Source organism: Plecotus auritus, assembly GCF_963455305.1.
Source record: "Plecotus auritus genome assembly, chromosome: 6".
Taxonomy (NCBI): Eukaryota; Metazoa; Chordata; class Mammalia; order Chiroptera; family Vespertilionidae; genus Plecotus; species Plecotus auritus.
Genome location: NC_137773.1, coordinates 31,119,226 through 31,134,322, shown reverse-complemented (window position 1 = coordinate 31,134,322; position 15,097 = coordinate 31,119,226). Strand labels below are relative to the sequence as shown.

At 46.9% G+C, this 15,097-nt stretch overlaps 1 protein-coding gene across 2 annotated transcripts; it reads right to left on the bottom strand.

Annotated features, from left to right (window-relative positions):
- Positions 1 to 985: 985 nt before the first annotated feature.
- Positions 986 to 8,998, bottom strand: ECSCR (endothelial cell surface expressed chemotaxis and apoptosis regulator). 2 transcript variants are annotated; one of them, XM_080672787.1, is made up of 8 exons: positions 8,889 to 8,998; positions 5,659 to 5,703; positions 4,484 to 4,600; positions 3,262 to 3,375; positions 2,762 to 2,860; positions 2,528 to 2,564; positions 1,747 to 1,843; positions 986 to 1,576 (listed from the first exon to the last, which is right to left on the bottom strand). In XM_080672787.1, the coding sequence occupies exons 1-8, from the start codon at positions 8,947 to 8,949 to the stop codon at positions 1,568 to 1,570; spliced, it is 579 nt and encodes a 192-aa protein (XP_080528913.1). In that variant the 5' UTR covers positions 8,950 to 8,998; the 3' UTR covers positions 986 to 1,567. The 2 variants fall into 2 exon arrangements, with proteins under 2 accessions (XP_080528913.1, XP_080528914.1); XM_080672788.1 differs by lacking the exon at positions 5,659 to 5,703 and having other exon boundaries at positions 989 to 1,576.
- Positions 8,999 to 15,097: the final 6,099 nt, after the last annotated feature.

Here is a 15,097-nt window from a genome sequence, read left to right as displayed (position 1 = left end):
AGCATGGGTAATCTGTGTTCTCCCTGTGTTCTAAACTACCAACTAGCAGATGCTTATAAAGTTAAACACTGCATGTAAACATACACAGATGGCTCTTCCATTGACTCTCCCCAAGATTTATTTTCAAACACAGATTACCAAGAAAACAGATAACTGCTTTCTTTTCCTCCTTCTCTTTAAATGACTTTACCTTATTTATGATCTTTTATTTTTAGGACACACAGATAAAGCTATATGGGGAAAAGTGGGTGGGTATTTGCTTTTTGTTTTATAAAGTCATAGACCTACCCTCGCCGCTGTAGCTCAGTTGGTTGAGCATCGTTCCATGCACAGAAAGGTCACTGGTTCGATTCCTTGTCAGGGCACATGCTCAGGTTGCAGGTTCAGTCCCCAGTTGGGGTGTGTACAGGAGGCAATCGCGCGCGCTCTCTCTCTCTCTCTCTCTCCTCTCTCTTTCTCTCTCTCTCTCACACACACACATCAATGTTTCTCTCTCTCTCTCAAATCAATAAAAACATATTTAAAGTCATAGACCTATCTTTGCTTCACACCTTCCCAGTGTTATTCCCACAGCTGGAACCACAGTGAGGCATGTCTACCCTGGGACATGCAGAGGACATTTGCCCTTATAGTATTTAGCTCTCACCACTGGAGTTTCCTAGTTAGAATGCATTGTGCCTCCCATGTTCTCACCTGCAGATTTAGTATTGCTTTACTGGTGATGATTGGCCACTGTTTATAGCTCCTTTTCTCTTCCCTCTTTTAGAGCAGTTAGGTTAGTCAGTCACTTCATCCTACTTAATAAACTAAATGGACTGAGGCAGACCTGATGAAAGTTCTCTCCACCTCCCAAATCTCTCAGAGAACTCCCCACAGGGGCAGAAACTGGCATACACGCTTCACCTAGGAAAGGAGACCCCAGAGCTGCTAGAATGTTCTGTTAAGAATGTGCACAGGGGCATAGACCATAAAAGAAATGAGACTGAAGGCCAGAAAATAATTTTAATGCCAAGTAGAAAGGACCGATCCACTTTGTAATTTTTCTTGCTTTTGCTCTACAAACTTCTCCTTCCTATGACTTTGAGAAGGTGGGAGGAGCTGTCTTTGTTTCTGGAGTGGCGGTCCACCTGGGAAAGAGTCTCTCATATTGGTAGCTTGCTCCCAGATCTGGAGGAATGTTAGTATCCTTTAGAGCTGGGAGTAGATGTGAAACAATGAAATAATTTATATGTGGCTTACTGCCTCTACTGATAATATCACCTTCCTTTTTTTTTCTTCTTTTTTTTAAATATATTTTATTGATTTCTTACAGAGAGGAAGGGAGAGGGATAGAGAGTTAGAAACATCAATGAGAGAGAAACATCGATCAGCTGCCTCCTGCACATCCCTTACTGGGGATGTGCCCACAACCAAGGTACATGCCCTTGACCGGAATCGAACCTGGGACCTTTCAGTCCGCAGGCCGACGCTCTATCCACTGAGCCAAACCGCTTAGGGCATCACCTTCCTTCTTACAGGCACAGGGCAGCTTCATCATCCTCGTACTCATAGGGACCCACGGTTGCTTTTAAAGAACCTGCAAAATAAATACTTAATGAAGGAAGGGTGAACTTCTTGGAAGTAGTAATATAATAGGCAAGAGAAGAGAAGAGCTTGGGTCTTTGAACGTATCTCCTTTCTGGTTAAAGTACAAGAGCCTTGAGGAAGGAGGAGGGAGAAGGGAGGAGGGAACCAGGAAAAACGTACCTTCTCTGCTGAGCGGCATCCTTTGCTGTTATTCATGTTTATGTTCTTCATGGAGATGAGAGTGATGCTGTCTTTCTCTCCATTGGCTGCGGAGCAGCTAGGAGTAGGAAGGGAACATGGGTTATGGATATGAGGAGTGGGAGGGCAATGTGGGGGGTTAAGAAACTGTACAGGGGGTTGTTAAAACTCAGACCTTTGTTTTGGTGGTGGATCATAATGAAATGAGAGTGTTTTGAAACACAAAAGACTTGTATTTAAATCTTTGTTTTACTACCTACTGCTTGTGTGATCTTGACTGAGTTACGACCTCTCTTAAGTCTCAATTTTTAAATGTATAAAATGCAGTAATATCTGCCTTGAAGAATTGCTCTAAGAATTTGAGATAATATTAACAAATATCTATCAAAGGGCTTGGCACACACAAAGTATTCAATAAATGGTTCCTTAAATAAGTATCTTCTTATTTAAAGGGGTATATTAGAATCTGAATTCCCACACTTTTCATGAAGGGGTAAAAGGCGCTTATCCCTGGGGCTGAAGGGTTCCAGTCCATCTCCTGTCACCTGATTGCTTCCTTTCAAGTCTGCTCTTGTCCTGCTTGCCCCTAGCTCTGATCTCAGCGGAGGCTGTCAGGATTCCGTGTGTGTGTGTGTGTGTGTGTGTGTGTGTGTGTGTGTGTGTGTGTGTGTGTGTGTAGAAAGCAGGAAGCTTTGGTTTCTTCTTGGAGAGAAGACTGAGAGGTCAGATAGATAATTCCTACTTACACCTCTGACAGTCTTACCTTTCAGATAGCCCTGAACTCCCAGGTTTCTGGGGATCTGTAAAAATCCAAAGGCACAGATTGGGGGTCACGTGTTGTTACTCAGAAGCCCAACCTGCCCCTCCCATTTCATCTAATGGTGCTGATGTTCCCATCCCTTCCCTCAACTCTAGGCTGGGTGTCAGTCCCAGAATCTAGCTTTGGGTCCCTCAGCAAAGAGGGGCAAAGGAGGGTACCCAAGATTCAGGCATGTACCTTCAGATTCCTTGTTCTTCTGACACTTAAACCTTAGACTGACCACACTGACCAGGATGATCACCACAACCACCAGGATGACAATGAAGCTGATAACACCTGAACAGGGAAAGGGTGGGGTGAAGAGGAGGGAGAGGAGAGGACAAGAGGGGATAATATGAGTTCAAATTCTCTTCCTAGCTAAGTGCTCTGTAGATAGGGTCCAGAGCAAAGTGAATTTTGAATTCCCCTTCTCTGCGAATTAATGAACTCTCAGCTTGCTGCCCTGGCCAGAGTGGGTTCCACAGCCCTTCTCCCATCTTCCCATAAGAACATGAAACCTAGCAGAACCCAGAAGAGCTGACTAGAGTCAGTGGAGGCTCTTTCCCACCAAAGCCTTCTTTGTCAGCCAAACCCTCTAGCACAAATGGGTGAGATTTGAACTTGTGTTTCCTGACCAGTGTCCAAGTCAGTTCAAAAGTGGGGTCCCCTGCCACATCCCACCTTCTCCTTCCTCTCACCAAATGCAGCCACAGTGAGCACTTGCTCTGACATAGCGCTGGGCAGAATGGTGGGGTCTTCTCTTGTCCTCGGGCTCGTGGTGGCCAATTTGGAAGTAACATTTTGAGAGGTGTCTAAAACGGAATGGTGATGGGTGCTTCAGTGAAAGGACTTATTCAGCCTACCAGAGAAAGCTAGTCTCCCCCACCCCGCCCCGCCCCATACACACACACATTTCCTCCAGGTAGAGGACTGCAGAGAGAGCTCAAGCCCTACAGAAAAGACTTCCTCCCTGCCCCTGTGACCAGGTCCCATGAGGATGAAGGTCAGAACTGGGTGCTGTTGGATCACATGACTAGATTGCTGGTTGTTTGTGTTACTAGTTCCAAAGGACTCCAGAAAGTCCAGGATGCCAGGATGCTTCCCTCATTATGCTCTTCCCACCATCCCCTTGGAGCCCAGAGGAAAGGGATTTGTGCTGCAGACATAGGGAGACAGACTAGGCAAGGTTGAGCCATCTGTGTTTTGCCAAGAGTTGAAGAGGGAGGAAAGAAGGGCACCGGATGTTTGTCTCCAGGCACTGATCTAACAAGCCAGCCTGCCAGTTAAAGGGCATATGTTTCTGGCCCTCTTAAAAAGTGGTATGGTCATCCATCTTATCCCCTCTGAGACTCATTGTACTACAGGCCTGATTGCTGTTCCATTTCTTTGTCCTCACCCCCCTCCTAAAAATGTCTGGGCGTGTTAAAAAAAAACAGAGCCAAGGGGTAGGATGAGAGAAAGGGTCAAGGTGTTCTTTGTTGTGAGCACAGACAGGACATACCTCTGCTTCTGCTGCCACCACTGCTACTGCTGCTGCTGCTTGGGACCCCTGTGCCTGTGCCATGAACAGCAGGCCAAGGTGGAGGGTAACCACCCCGCCCAGCTCTTCTCCCATGCTGCTGGGTGAAGACCAACCTGCCTTGAGAAGCATGTAACTCTTTCCCAACCTTTTCTGCCTTCCTTTCCATTATTTTGGGTTCTCCTAACCCTTCCTTTCCTTCTCTATGCCTTTATCAATCCTGAATCAACTCTTTCTACCTTCATTGTGACCAGGTCCAAGTCCTTGTCTCTATTCCCCACCAAACCTCTCTCATTCTCTCCAGACCAGGGTGCCACTGATGTGGATCCTGAGACCCCTCACTGTGGGGCAGGACCTGGGCCCCCTCAAGAGGAGAAGAAGGAACCCAGCTTGATACTTACCAAATCCTGATGTGTGCTCCTGTGGCTGGGATGGGGAGTGACCATCCATGGTGCTTGACCTTGGCATCACAGGTTTACTGGGTACTGTGGGGACCTGTGAGGCGTTCTCTGGAGCAGCTGTGGATTAGGAAGCATTTGTGGGCCTGCTATGGCTTCAACCAGCATGTACACAGGGAAGGCTCTTTAGTCCAAAATTGTTATTTTCATTACTGCTTTCACTTCCAGAAGGAGCCATCCTCCTTTTCACCTCTGGGTCTTCACCTGTACGGTTTCCTCTGCCTGGAATACACCCTACCCCCCTTCACCCCACAGTCTTCATTTGGTCAACTCCTCCTCCGGCCTTAGCTTTAGAAGCACTCTGGGATGTCTTCCCTGGCCCCCAAGTTGGAAGTGGCTGACATTTGTCTGGATTCCAATAGCACCTTCATCTTATGCCCACACAATCCTTCTACCCTGTCTGTAATTGTCAATGTAAGATCTTGTTTACTTGTCTGTTTCTCCACCGTATTCTCCTTTAGAGCTGAAACTGTGTCTGCTTCCTCATTGGGCCCTCCCTTGATGGAATTTGTAGTTTCAGTGGCAGAGTACCTGGGGTACTGGTACTGGACAGAGGGCTTGGGCTGTTGGGCTCTGAGGAAGGGCTGTCCCCTGCAAGGACTGAGGCATATGGGGAGTTGGAGGTGCAGCAGGTTTGATGACACACACTTCTAATCCATATGAGAACTCTTGGGCTGCAAGCAAGTCTGAAGGGATGGGCAAGGTGCTGGGCAGGGGGCAGGGATTGGCCCCTCAGCAACCACACTCACTCACTTGTGTTGGGAGAAGTTGGCTGTATAGTCAGACTTAGACTGACAGCTCCTGAAACAGATCATCTGAGGCTGATGGTCTATTGCCTCTTATTGCTCTGAGTCCCTCTCTTCTTCCCTATAGCTGGTGTTTTCTAGTCTTCTTACCCCATCCCTCACCTGCAACCATTCATCTCTCTCTTTCAAAACAGGTTAGACTGGGCCAAGCTGAAAAAAGTCCCTAGATGAGCTCAGCTTTGGATGTCCTGAGAGCTCTGGCCCCACCCCTAATCACCTAAGATCTGTGTAAAACAGTGCCTAGAGTTCTCCTCAGCCTTACTAAGCTCCCAGACCTAAATGCTAGAGGAGTCCCTGTGTGTTTGTTCTTACCCTGAGGGCTAGAGGGCTGCATTGTCATGGGCTGGGAGTTGTGGCCTGCAAGAGAAAGCAAAAGGCATAGACTAGCTTTGTGAGTCTCCCACCCAGCACAGAGCCCCCGGAAATTGGCTTTCAAGCCTCCCATGCTGACAGAGGGCTAAAGGATGTGGCTCCAGCTTACGGGGCTGGCTTCCTCTGAGATCATGACTGAATAGCATCATCACCACCACCTCATGATTCAGTTCCCAGAGTCCTTTCCTGTCTCTTCAATCCCACGTGGGTTTTATAGCAATCTGATACAACGTCAGGGGAAGGTTATTTTAAAATAGTGATACATCCAAGAACAGAGGGCCAGACACCTGCCAAGTCTAGACAAAGACTCCAGGGCTCCAAACTAATGCTGACATTATACTACCACTGTGCCATCCATTCTACCCTGCAAATAGTGTCATACTAGTCCTGCCCAAGGGAAGGGGATGGAAAGATGTGATGAGTAAGATGGAGTTAGGGATTGGGGTTGGTATCTGGGCTATCTCTGTGCCCTCCTCCAGCCAGAGGTAGGGGCCAGGAGGCAGGGAAGCTCTAGAATGAGTGGTCAACTTAACTCTCATAGGTAGAGGCTCCTCAATAATGGTTGTTGGCCAAACCCAGGGAGGAGGTTACTAGGATGCCCCAGTAAGAAGCTCTCTCTAGATTGTTTTGCAACTACATGTGTATGCCTGCCAACCTCTATGCAGATGTGTGTGTGTGTGCCTGTGTGCCCATATATGTGTCCCCTGTGTCTGTGGGACCTCAAAGGTCAGGTTGTGTTTGCTCATTTTCCACAATGAAATCATTCTTGAAACCTGTGAACAATGTGAAAGGAAAACATGGGGAAGTGGAGCCGCCCAGCTGGGTTCCCGTCCCTCCACTCAGGCTGGGACTGCAGCAGCTGGCCTGGCCCTCTGCTCCCTCAGCCCCCATAATCAGGGAAGTACCAAGCTGGGGCCTGGGTGAACAGAAGCAGCTGGGGGCCAGGGGCCCAGCCAACCAGCGGCAGCCTGTTGGTCTGTTTATTTTCCTTAGCCACTGCCTTCCTCCATGGGGCTATCACTTGGATAGTGTGGAATTAATTGTTTCCAAGCCCACCCGTTCCCAAACCCTAGGCCGTGCCGAGGCTGTTTTTCCAGGTTACCATCTCTGACACTTCATCCCCTGATTGGGTGGGGGTCAAGAGGGGAGTTAAAACTTGTAGGTGACCCAGGCTAGAGAGAACTTTTCCCAGCTGGGGAATGACCCTTTTAATCCAAGGCATGTTCTGAAAACACCCATCAGAAGGTTTCTTGGAAACCATCTAAGCTCTATATGGTTATAACTTTAGTTTTTAGTGGGAGGGCACAGTGCCTGCCTTCCCACATTTATCTAAAAACAAAACTAATGTCTTGGAATGAGTTCCAAAGTCACAAGCTCCAATTCTCAGTAGCCTGCTCTTTGTCACCTGCCCCCCCCCTTCCACTAATGGAACTTTTTGTCATCAGGAGATTCCTCTGTGAGTAGAGGAGGGATTAAAGGAGCATCTGTTTTTACAGGCCAGGGTGCCTCTGACCACTGGCCACGCAGACAACCAAAGGCCACGGCCACTGGGATTTCTTATTTTCCGGTCTCCCCTCCCTAATCACTACCTGCCTCTCTCTCCTCCTCCTCCACCACCACCATCCTGTTTTTCTCAGCAGCATACCTTAGTAGTTGGAATCATAGATTTTGGAGTTTGACAGGCTTGAGTTTAAGTCCTGACTCTGTCACTTACTGGCTTGGGCTTTAGTTTTCTCTTCGTTAAATTGCAAGTGATTTTAGTACTTCATCAGTGGTTGTGAGGATAAGAAGATGCATATAAAGTACTTAACATAGTGCCTGCCAGACAGAGAGTCCACGCTCAATAAATGCTACACATTTTTAATTTTGCCCTATTCTCTCAAATCCTCCAAGTCTCAAGTCTGCCCTGCCCTGATTTGTGTATCGAGAGTCAATTCCCTTTGCATATCCCCAAAAGGATTCCTCAGCCCACCAAAACGAAGGAGACAGTAAGTGCTCTGAGATATTAGATAAGAGGTTAGGAAACTCAAGCGGTGAGCATGGCTTACGTAGAGTTTACACAGGGCATTCCTAGCCCTGGCACTTGTCCAGGACAGGGCAGTGGGTAGGGAAGCTGGGAGAAGCCTAGGCCTATGAAAATGCCACCCCATGAGTCACACCTTTTAATCTTCTCTGCCATTTCTGCAGTTTGGACAACAGCCTCGTCCCCCAGCCCCAGATCAAATGCGTGACTCTATCCTCTGGGAAGGAGGTTGCAGGTGGAGTAATCAGAGTTTTACTTCCAACCGTGGACTTGTAAAGAAATGCCTGACCTCTCCACGAGGCAGTCTACTGGTACTCAGACCTCCCACCCACCACCAAGAAAGGCATCCTCCCTCTCCCATCCAAGCACTCTTGCGTGGGTTCTCTTCGGCTGCTTTGAGCCCAGGTTCATGAATCTTCCACAGAGGACTCATGGACGGTGAGGTGGGGGTGGGGAAGGAATGACCAAAGGGAAGTTGCTGCCCTGTGAGTCAGAATCTCCTGGATTTCTCATGGTTCCCAGCAACTGCTCCCTAATTAGAGGACCCCTTATGAGCTGTTTCCCCACTCATCAGCTAGCAAAGCCCTGTCTAAGCGGAGTTTTTCAAGTTATCTCCTCTGAAGACCATCTCATCTAGACCCCTGGCTGAGGGTGTTGAGTACATCCTCTTTGGCAAACAGTTCTTTGTACCTAACTTGAATCCCTCGTGCTGTGTGTGAGCTTAGAGTCAGTATTTGGAATTCCCAGGTTGTTACTCCCCATACGGAAGAAAAAAAAAAGATCACTGTAAAGCCCAAGGTGCAGACAGTTTTGTGCTAGAACATCCCAGAAGGCGCTTTCAGACCTCAATCTTACACCAAGACAGCCAGTCACATTCCACATTTTAGGAGGCCAGCTTCTATGGGAGCCCCGGTTCACCCTGGAAATTTTCCCACAAAAAGGTTTAACCATGTGCTATTTTACCTGTGCCTGGTAATGACTACCTCCCAGTCCAACTGATCTCTTTCATGAAAGGCTCTGGAATTTCCCCTGGGCACAGCCCTGGATGGAGAGCTGCGTATGTGGTGTGTGTCCTGAACGAGGGGCAGGCGCTCAGGACTGCCAGCCCCTGGAGGGGAATTGCTGACAGAGTGGCAGTGCCTCTTACCTTGGAGTAGGAGGAAGCTCAGGATCACCCAGCACAGCTGCGTTGTTCCAGCAGTCCCCATGTCAGCTGGGTCTGTGGTGGGCAAGCAGCTGCTCCGTGGAGGCTCTGTCCATAGTGGAGAAGAGAGAGGGAGTGCTGGGAGGGGGAGGGGCTGGGGGCTGGCTCTCCAGGAGCTTCCTGTCAAAGAATAGAAGGAAACAGATTGGGACTAACTCCAGGGCCCTGCTCAGCCTGACAGCCCAGACAAGGATGTGAGGCTGAAACATCAATGACTGGATTGCGCCTTGGGCTCCAGGACTCTACGTGGCCTGGGCTAGGGCCACTGTGTTCCCCTCCATGGCCTGTACTCAGAGACCAATGATGGCAACCTGCACCTCCCTGGCCCCAGCCCCCTCTCTTCTCCTCCAAGGGGTCCATCAGGTCCCTCCACATACCACCCAGTGGTTTTCCTGGAATGTAACTCCAGTTCCTCCCCATACTGTTTCAGACCATGATTGAGCTCTAAAACTCAGCCCACCAGCCGCCCATGCTCTATAGACTCTGAATGCTCCACATTCTTCTCCCTCCTCAGGGCTACCAATGCAGATGGGACACCCAATATCTTTCATTATTGTTGTTATTAATAGAAAAACAAGAGAACCACATTCCAAGCATCCCTCCCTCAGGCCCATCCCCTCATTTTGGCATCAGGCCCTCCCTTTGCTCCAGCAGCATCCTTGTCCTTAGCATCCAGCCAGCACACATCCCACATTCCTCTCTTCTGTGGATACATTGTCACTTTTCCCAGTATCCCTTGGACCTAGCACAATGCCTGACATATAGTAGGCATATATGTCTCAGCACATATTTATTAAACTAAACTCTAAAGATTTAGAGCAGAGAAATGTTACACATTTAATCTATATATATAAAGAACCAGGGTCTGTAACGTCCAAAACGACCAAAGGCTTGACCGAACACCAGAAGTCAGTCTTGCAGTCAGTGACTGCTGCGCTGCGAGCACCTCAGCAAACCAGCACTGACTGCTAAGGGGGCTGCGATCAGGCCCAGACAGAGGCCCGGAGAGAAAAGCAGGGTCTGATCACAGCCCCCGTGGCAGTCAGTGCTGGGTTGGTGTGGCGGAAGTCAGTGCTGCAGTCAGTGAACATAGGGTCAATTAATATCAAGTGAACATAGGGTCAATTAATATCTCTTTGAGAGGAGTTGGGAATATAAAGTATAATGTAGAGCAATTACTTATATTATTTCACATAAAACTCTTTCCAACTAAGATACTTTCCTTTATTTAAAATGTATCTTTATTGTTGAAAGTATTACAGATGTCCTTTTGTTTTGTTTTGTTTTTTTCCCCATTGATCTCCTCCACCCTGCACCCACCCCTTCCAGGCCTTTGCCAGACTATTGTCTGTATCCATGGGCTATTCCTATCTAATACCTAAAAATCTAGAAAGATTTAGAGAAAATAAAATAAAAGATATGCCAGATAAATATTGAACCAGAAGAGCTGAAGTTGCTGCATGAATACTGGATACAGGCTTGAAGCCAAAACACAGCTCATGAGATAAAGTTAGTCATTGTAACATAACAAAAGGTTCCTTTCACTAAAGAGATAAGATGGTTCCCAATACTTATACATATAATAGGACAGTGTGGTGGTTCAGAATGAGCCTCACCAAGATGTGTCTCAGTGGTATGCAGATTTTTGAGCTAAGGGCAATTTTAGCTTCAGGCTCAAGTGAAAATTCTGCCCCTCCCTTTAACTACCTTAAAAAAATTGAATTAGAGGCCTTGCCCATAATAAGACATTATCCTATATAATAGAAGGCTAATATGCAAATCGACCAAACAGTAGAATGACCGGTCGCTATGACACGCACTGACCACCAGGGGGCAGATGCTCAATGCAGGATCTGTCCCCTGGTGGTCAGTGTGCTCCCACAGGGGGAGCGCCGCTCAGCCAGAAGCCAGGATCATGGCTGGCTAGTGCAGCAGCGGTGGTGGGAGCCTCTCCCGCCTCCGCGGCAGCGTTAAGAATGTCTGACTGATGGCTTAGGTCCGCTCCCTATGGGGAGCAGTTCTAAGCCATCAGTCAGATATCCCCTGAGGGCTCCCAGACTGCGAGAGGGTGCAGTCCGGGCTGAGGGACCCCCCACCCGAGTGCACAAATTTTGTGCACCGGGCCTCTAGTATAATTATACACTGAGTGGCCAGATTATTATGACCACCCCATCAGTATTTTATTGGGCCACCTTTTGCCTTCAGTACTGCAGCGGTTCTTATTGGCATTGACTCCATGAGATGTTGAAAGGTGATGCGAGGAATCTGACACCATGTCTGATGAATAGCACTGTCCAGTTCTGTGAGATTTGATGGTTGTGGGATCAGCTGCCTGATGGCTCTTTTAACTTCGTCCCACAAATGCTCAATTGGATTGAGATCTGGTGATTGTGTGGGCCACCTAAGCAAGGTAAAGTCTCCCTCATGTTCTTGAAACCACTCCTGCACAATACGAGCACCATGGCATGGCGCATTGTCTTGTTGGAAGAAGCCATCTCCATTGGGATACGCCATCAACATGATAGGATGAACTTGATCAGCAACAATACTTAGGTATGTTGTGCTATTCAGATGTTGTTCCACACGAATTAAAGGGCCCAAATCATGTCAGGAAAACATGCCCCAAACCATAACACTGCCCCCACCAGCTTGAAGGGTTGTACTCATGAATGTGGGGTGCATGCTTTCATGCTGTTTCCGCGAAATTCTCACTCTGTCATCTGCATGATGCAACTGGAAACATGATTCATCGAACCACATGACTTTTTTCCAATGCTCGACTATCCAATCCTTGTGTTCCTGTGCGAATTGGAGACGTTTTATCTTGGTAACTGCAGACAGCAAAGGTGTTCGAACAGGCCTTCAGCTTCCATATTCCATACGATGCAGTGTACGGCTAATTTGCCTACAAATGTCAGATGGTCATAATAATCTGGCCACTCAGTGTATCTTTAATATAATTATTATTGTTGTGGATTTCCTTCCAGCTTGTGATAATAAGCATATATATCATTTTATTTATTTACTTATTTACTTTGGTTAACCCTCACCTGAGGATGTTTTTTCCTTTTTTTTTTTTTTTTTTTTTTAGAGAGAGAGTGGAAGGGAGGGAGGGGAAGAGAGGGGAGAAACAGAGAGAGAGAAATATCAATGTGAGAGAGACACCATCTAATGGTTGCCTATCACATGCACCCTGATCAGGCTGGGGATCGAAACTGCAATCTAGGTACATGCCCTTGACTGAGACTAGGACCCGAGACCCTTCGGTGCATGGGCTGATGCTCTAACCACTGAGTAACACCAGCCAGGACATAATCGTTTTATGAATCTGTCCTTTTGTCCCTTATTTTTTATTTTTTAATAAATATTTTATGTTGAAGCAATCACAAATGTACAGAAAGTACATTACACAGAACTTTTTTCCTTAAATCATTTGAGAGTAAATTGCCAACAGAATGACTCATCACCCCTGAAGTGTTTGTAGTGTGTATTTCCTACAAACAAGGACAGTCTCTTATATATTCACAATACAGCCATCAAAATTAGGAAATTAATATTAATATATTAATACCACCTAGTCCTCAGATTTCATTCAATTTTGACAATTGTCTCAAGAATGGACTTTATTTTTATTAGTTTTTAATCCTCACCTGGGGCTATGTTTTTATTGATTTTAGAGAGAAAGAAAGGAAGAGGGTGAGAGAGAAAGAGAAAGATAGATGTGAGAGAGAAACGTCGATTGGGATCGGTTGCCACCCATATGCACTCCAACCAGGCATCAAACCCAAGATCTTTTTGTGTACAGGGCAATGCTCCAACCAACTGAGCCACACCAGCCAGGGCCCAAGAATGTCCTTTATAACAAAAGGGTCCAGCCTGGAAGTACTCATTGCATATCTCTTTTGTCTCCTTCAATCTGGAACATTTATTCAGTCTTTTCTTGACTTTCATGACATTGAAATTTTTAAAGGTTACAATCCAGTAATTTTGTAGAGTCTCCTTCATTTGGTTTGTCAGACATTTTCTTATGATTAGACTAGAGGCCAGGTGCATGCAATTCATGCACTGGGGGGGGGTGTCCCTCAGCTCAGCCTGCACCCTCTCCAATCTGGGACCCCTCAGGGGATGTCTGACTGCCGGTTTAGGCCCGATCCTATGGGACATCCCTCTCACAATCCGGGACTGCTGGCTCCTAACCACTCGCCTGCCTGCCTGCCTGCCTGATTGCCCCTAACTGTTTCTGCCTGCCAACCTGATCACCCCCTAACCGCTCCCCTGCTGGCCTGATTGACGCCTAACTGCTCCCCTGCCAGCCTGTTGCCCCTAAATTGCCCTCCCCTGCTGGCCTGATCGCCCACAACTGCCCTCCCCTGCTGGCCATCTTGTGATAACATGGCCATCTTGTGATGACACGAGGGCGCGAGGGCCACCTAGGCTTTTATTAGTATGGATGGTCATGCATCTTTGATGGGAATGTCACAAAAGCAATGACGTGTTCCTCTCTTTGCATTCTATCAACTGCTGCATGGTTTTAATTTGTTCCATTACTGAGCATGTCCACTCAATCACTTGCTTAAGGTGATGTCTGCTAGTGTCTTAGTTTCCTGTGGCTGCATACAAATTACCATAAACTGGTGACTTAAAACAACAGAAATCACAATTCTGGAGGCAGGAGTCAAAATTAAGGCATTGGCAGAACTACACTCCTGAAGACTCATTCCTTGCCTCTTCCAGTTTCTGTTGGCTGTTGGGCATTCCTTGGTTTGTAGCTGCATCACTTCAATCTCTGTCTCGGTCTTCACATCACTTTCTCCTCTGTGTGTCTCTTCCAAGGACACTTGTCATTAAATCTAGTGGCCATCTAGATAATTCAGAGTGACCTCATTCCAAAATGATTAACTTATTTGCATCTGCAAAGACTCTTTTTCCAAATAAGGTAGCAGTCACAGGTTCTCAGGATTAAGATGTCGACATATCTTTTTGGAGACCACTATTCAGCCACTATAGTCAGTTTTATCCACTTCAAAGTTACCCTTTTCCCCTTTGTAATTAATAAGTATTTTGTAGGGAGGTACTTTGAAACTATGTGAATATTACATATTACAATCATTTATTATTTTGATGCTCAAGTTATCCCCATTTTAGTCATTGGGAACCCCTTCAGGCTGGCTTCTGTATCCTTTTACCATATCTCCATCATTCTCTGAACACTTCTTTACATTCTGACACAATGAGATGTTCCAGGTTCAGCTCATGCTTTACCAGCCCTAGCCCTGTAATCAGCTATCTCTCCAAGGAGTGATCTATCATAGATATAAAGAACAAACTGATGGTTGCCAGATGGGAGGGGGTGGTGGGGAGTCTGAGTGAAAAAGGTGAAGGGATTAAGAAGTACAAATGGGACCCTGGCCAGGTGGCTCAGTTGGTTGAAGCATTATCCCATACACCAAAAGGTTGCAGATTCAATTCTCAGCCAGGGTACATACCTAGGTTTTGGGTTCAATCCCTGGTCTGGGCACATACAGGAGGCAACTGATTGAAATTTCTCTCTCACATTGATGTTTCTTCTCCCTCCCTCTCCCTCTCTCCCTTCCTCTCCCTCCCCCCTGCTTCCTCTCTCAAAAGCAATAAAAACATATCCTCTGGTGAGGATTTTTTTTAAAAGGCCCCAAAGACCTATCTTGCTCTTCTGTGTGCTATGAGGACACAGCAAGAAGGCACTATCTGTGAACCAAGAAGTAAGCTCTCATCAGATTCCAAATCTGTTGGCATCTTGATCTTGGACTTCCCAGCCTCCAGAACTGTGAGAAAAAAATTTATGTTGTTTATAGACCACCCAGTTCATGGTATTTTGGTATAGCAACTTGAATAGACTAAGACACATACTGTATACTTTATCCATTAAAGGTGTACTCTTTTTAGTGGCTTTTAGTATATTCAGAGACTTGTGTAACCTTCCCCGCAAACAATTTTATTATCCCACAAATCCCACACCGCTTACAGATATATAGCTTGTAATAAGAAGGCTGGAAGTAGGATGTGGCTAAAATGGGCAGCCTTTGCTCCTGGCTTACTGCAGTGACCCAGGGCTTAAGGTGAGCCCTGGAAGTCAGCCAGCTCTCACTGGCTCCCTATCATGGCAACCTCCCGTT

What these genes read in the sequence shown, in the direction of transcription:
- ECSCR (XM_080672787.1), bottom strand. Translation starts at nt 8,949, where the DNA reads ATGGGGACTGCTGGAACAACGCAGCTGTGCTGGGTGATCCTGAGCTTC. An exon ending in GAGCTTCCTCCTACTCCAAG is followed by an intron (nt 5,704 to 8,888) that starts GTAAGAGGCACT and finishes TTTCTCTTGCAG; the next exon opens with GCCACAACTCCCAGCCCATG. An exon ending in GCTCACTGTGGCTGCATTTG is followed by an intron (nt 2,861 to 3,261) that starts GTGAGAGGAAGG and finishes TTCCCTGTTCAG; the next exon opens with GTGTTATCAGCTTCATTGTC.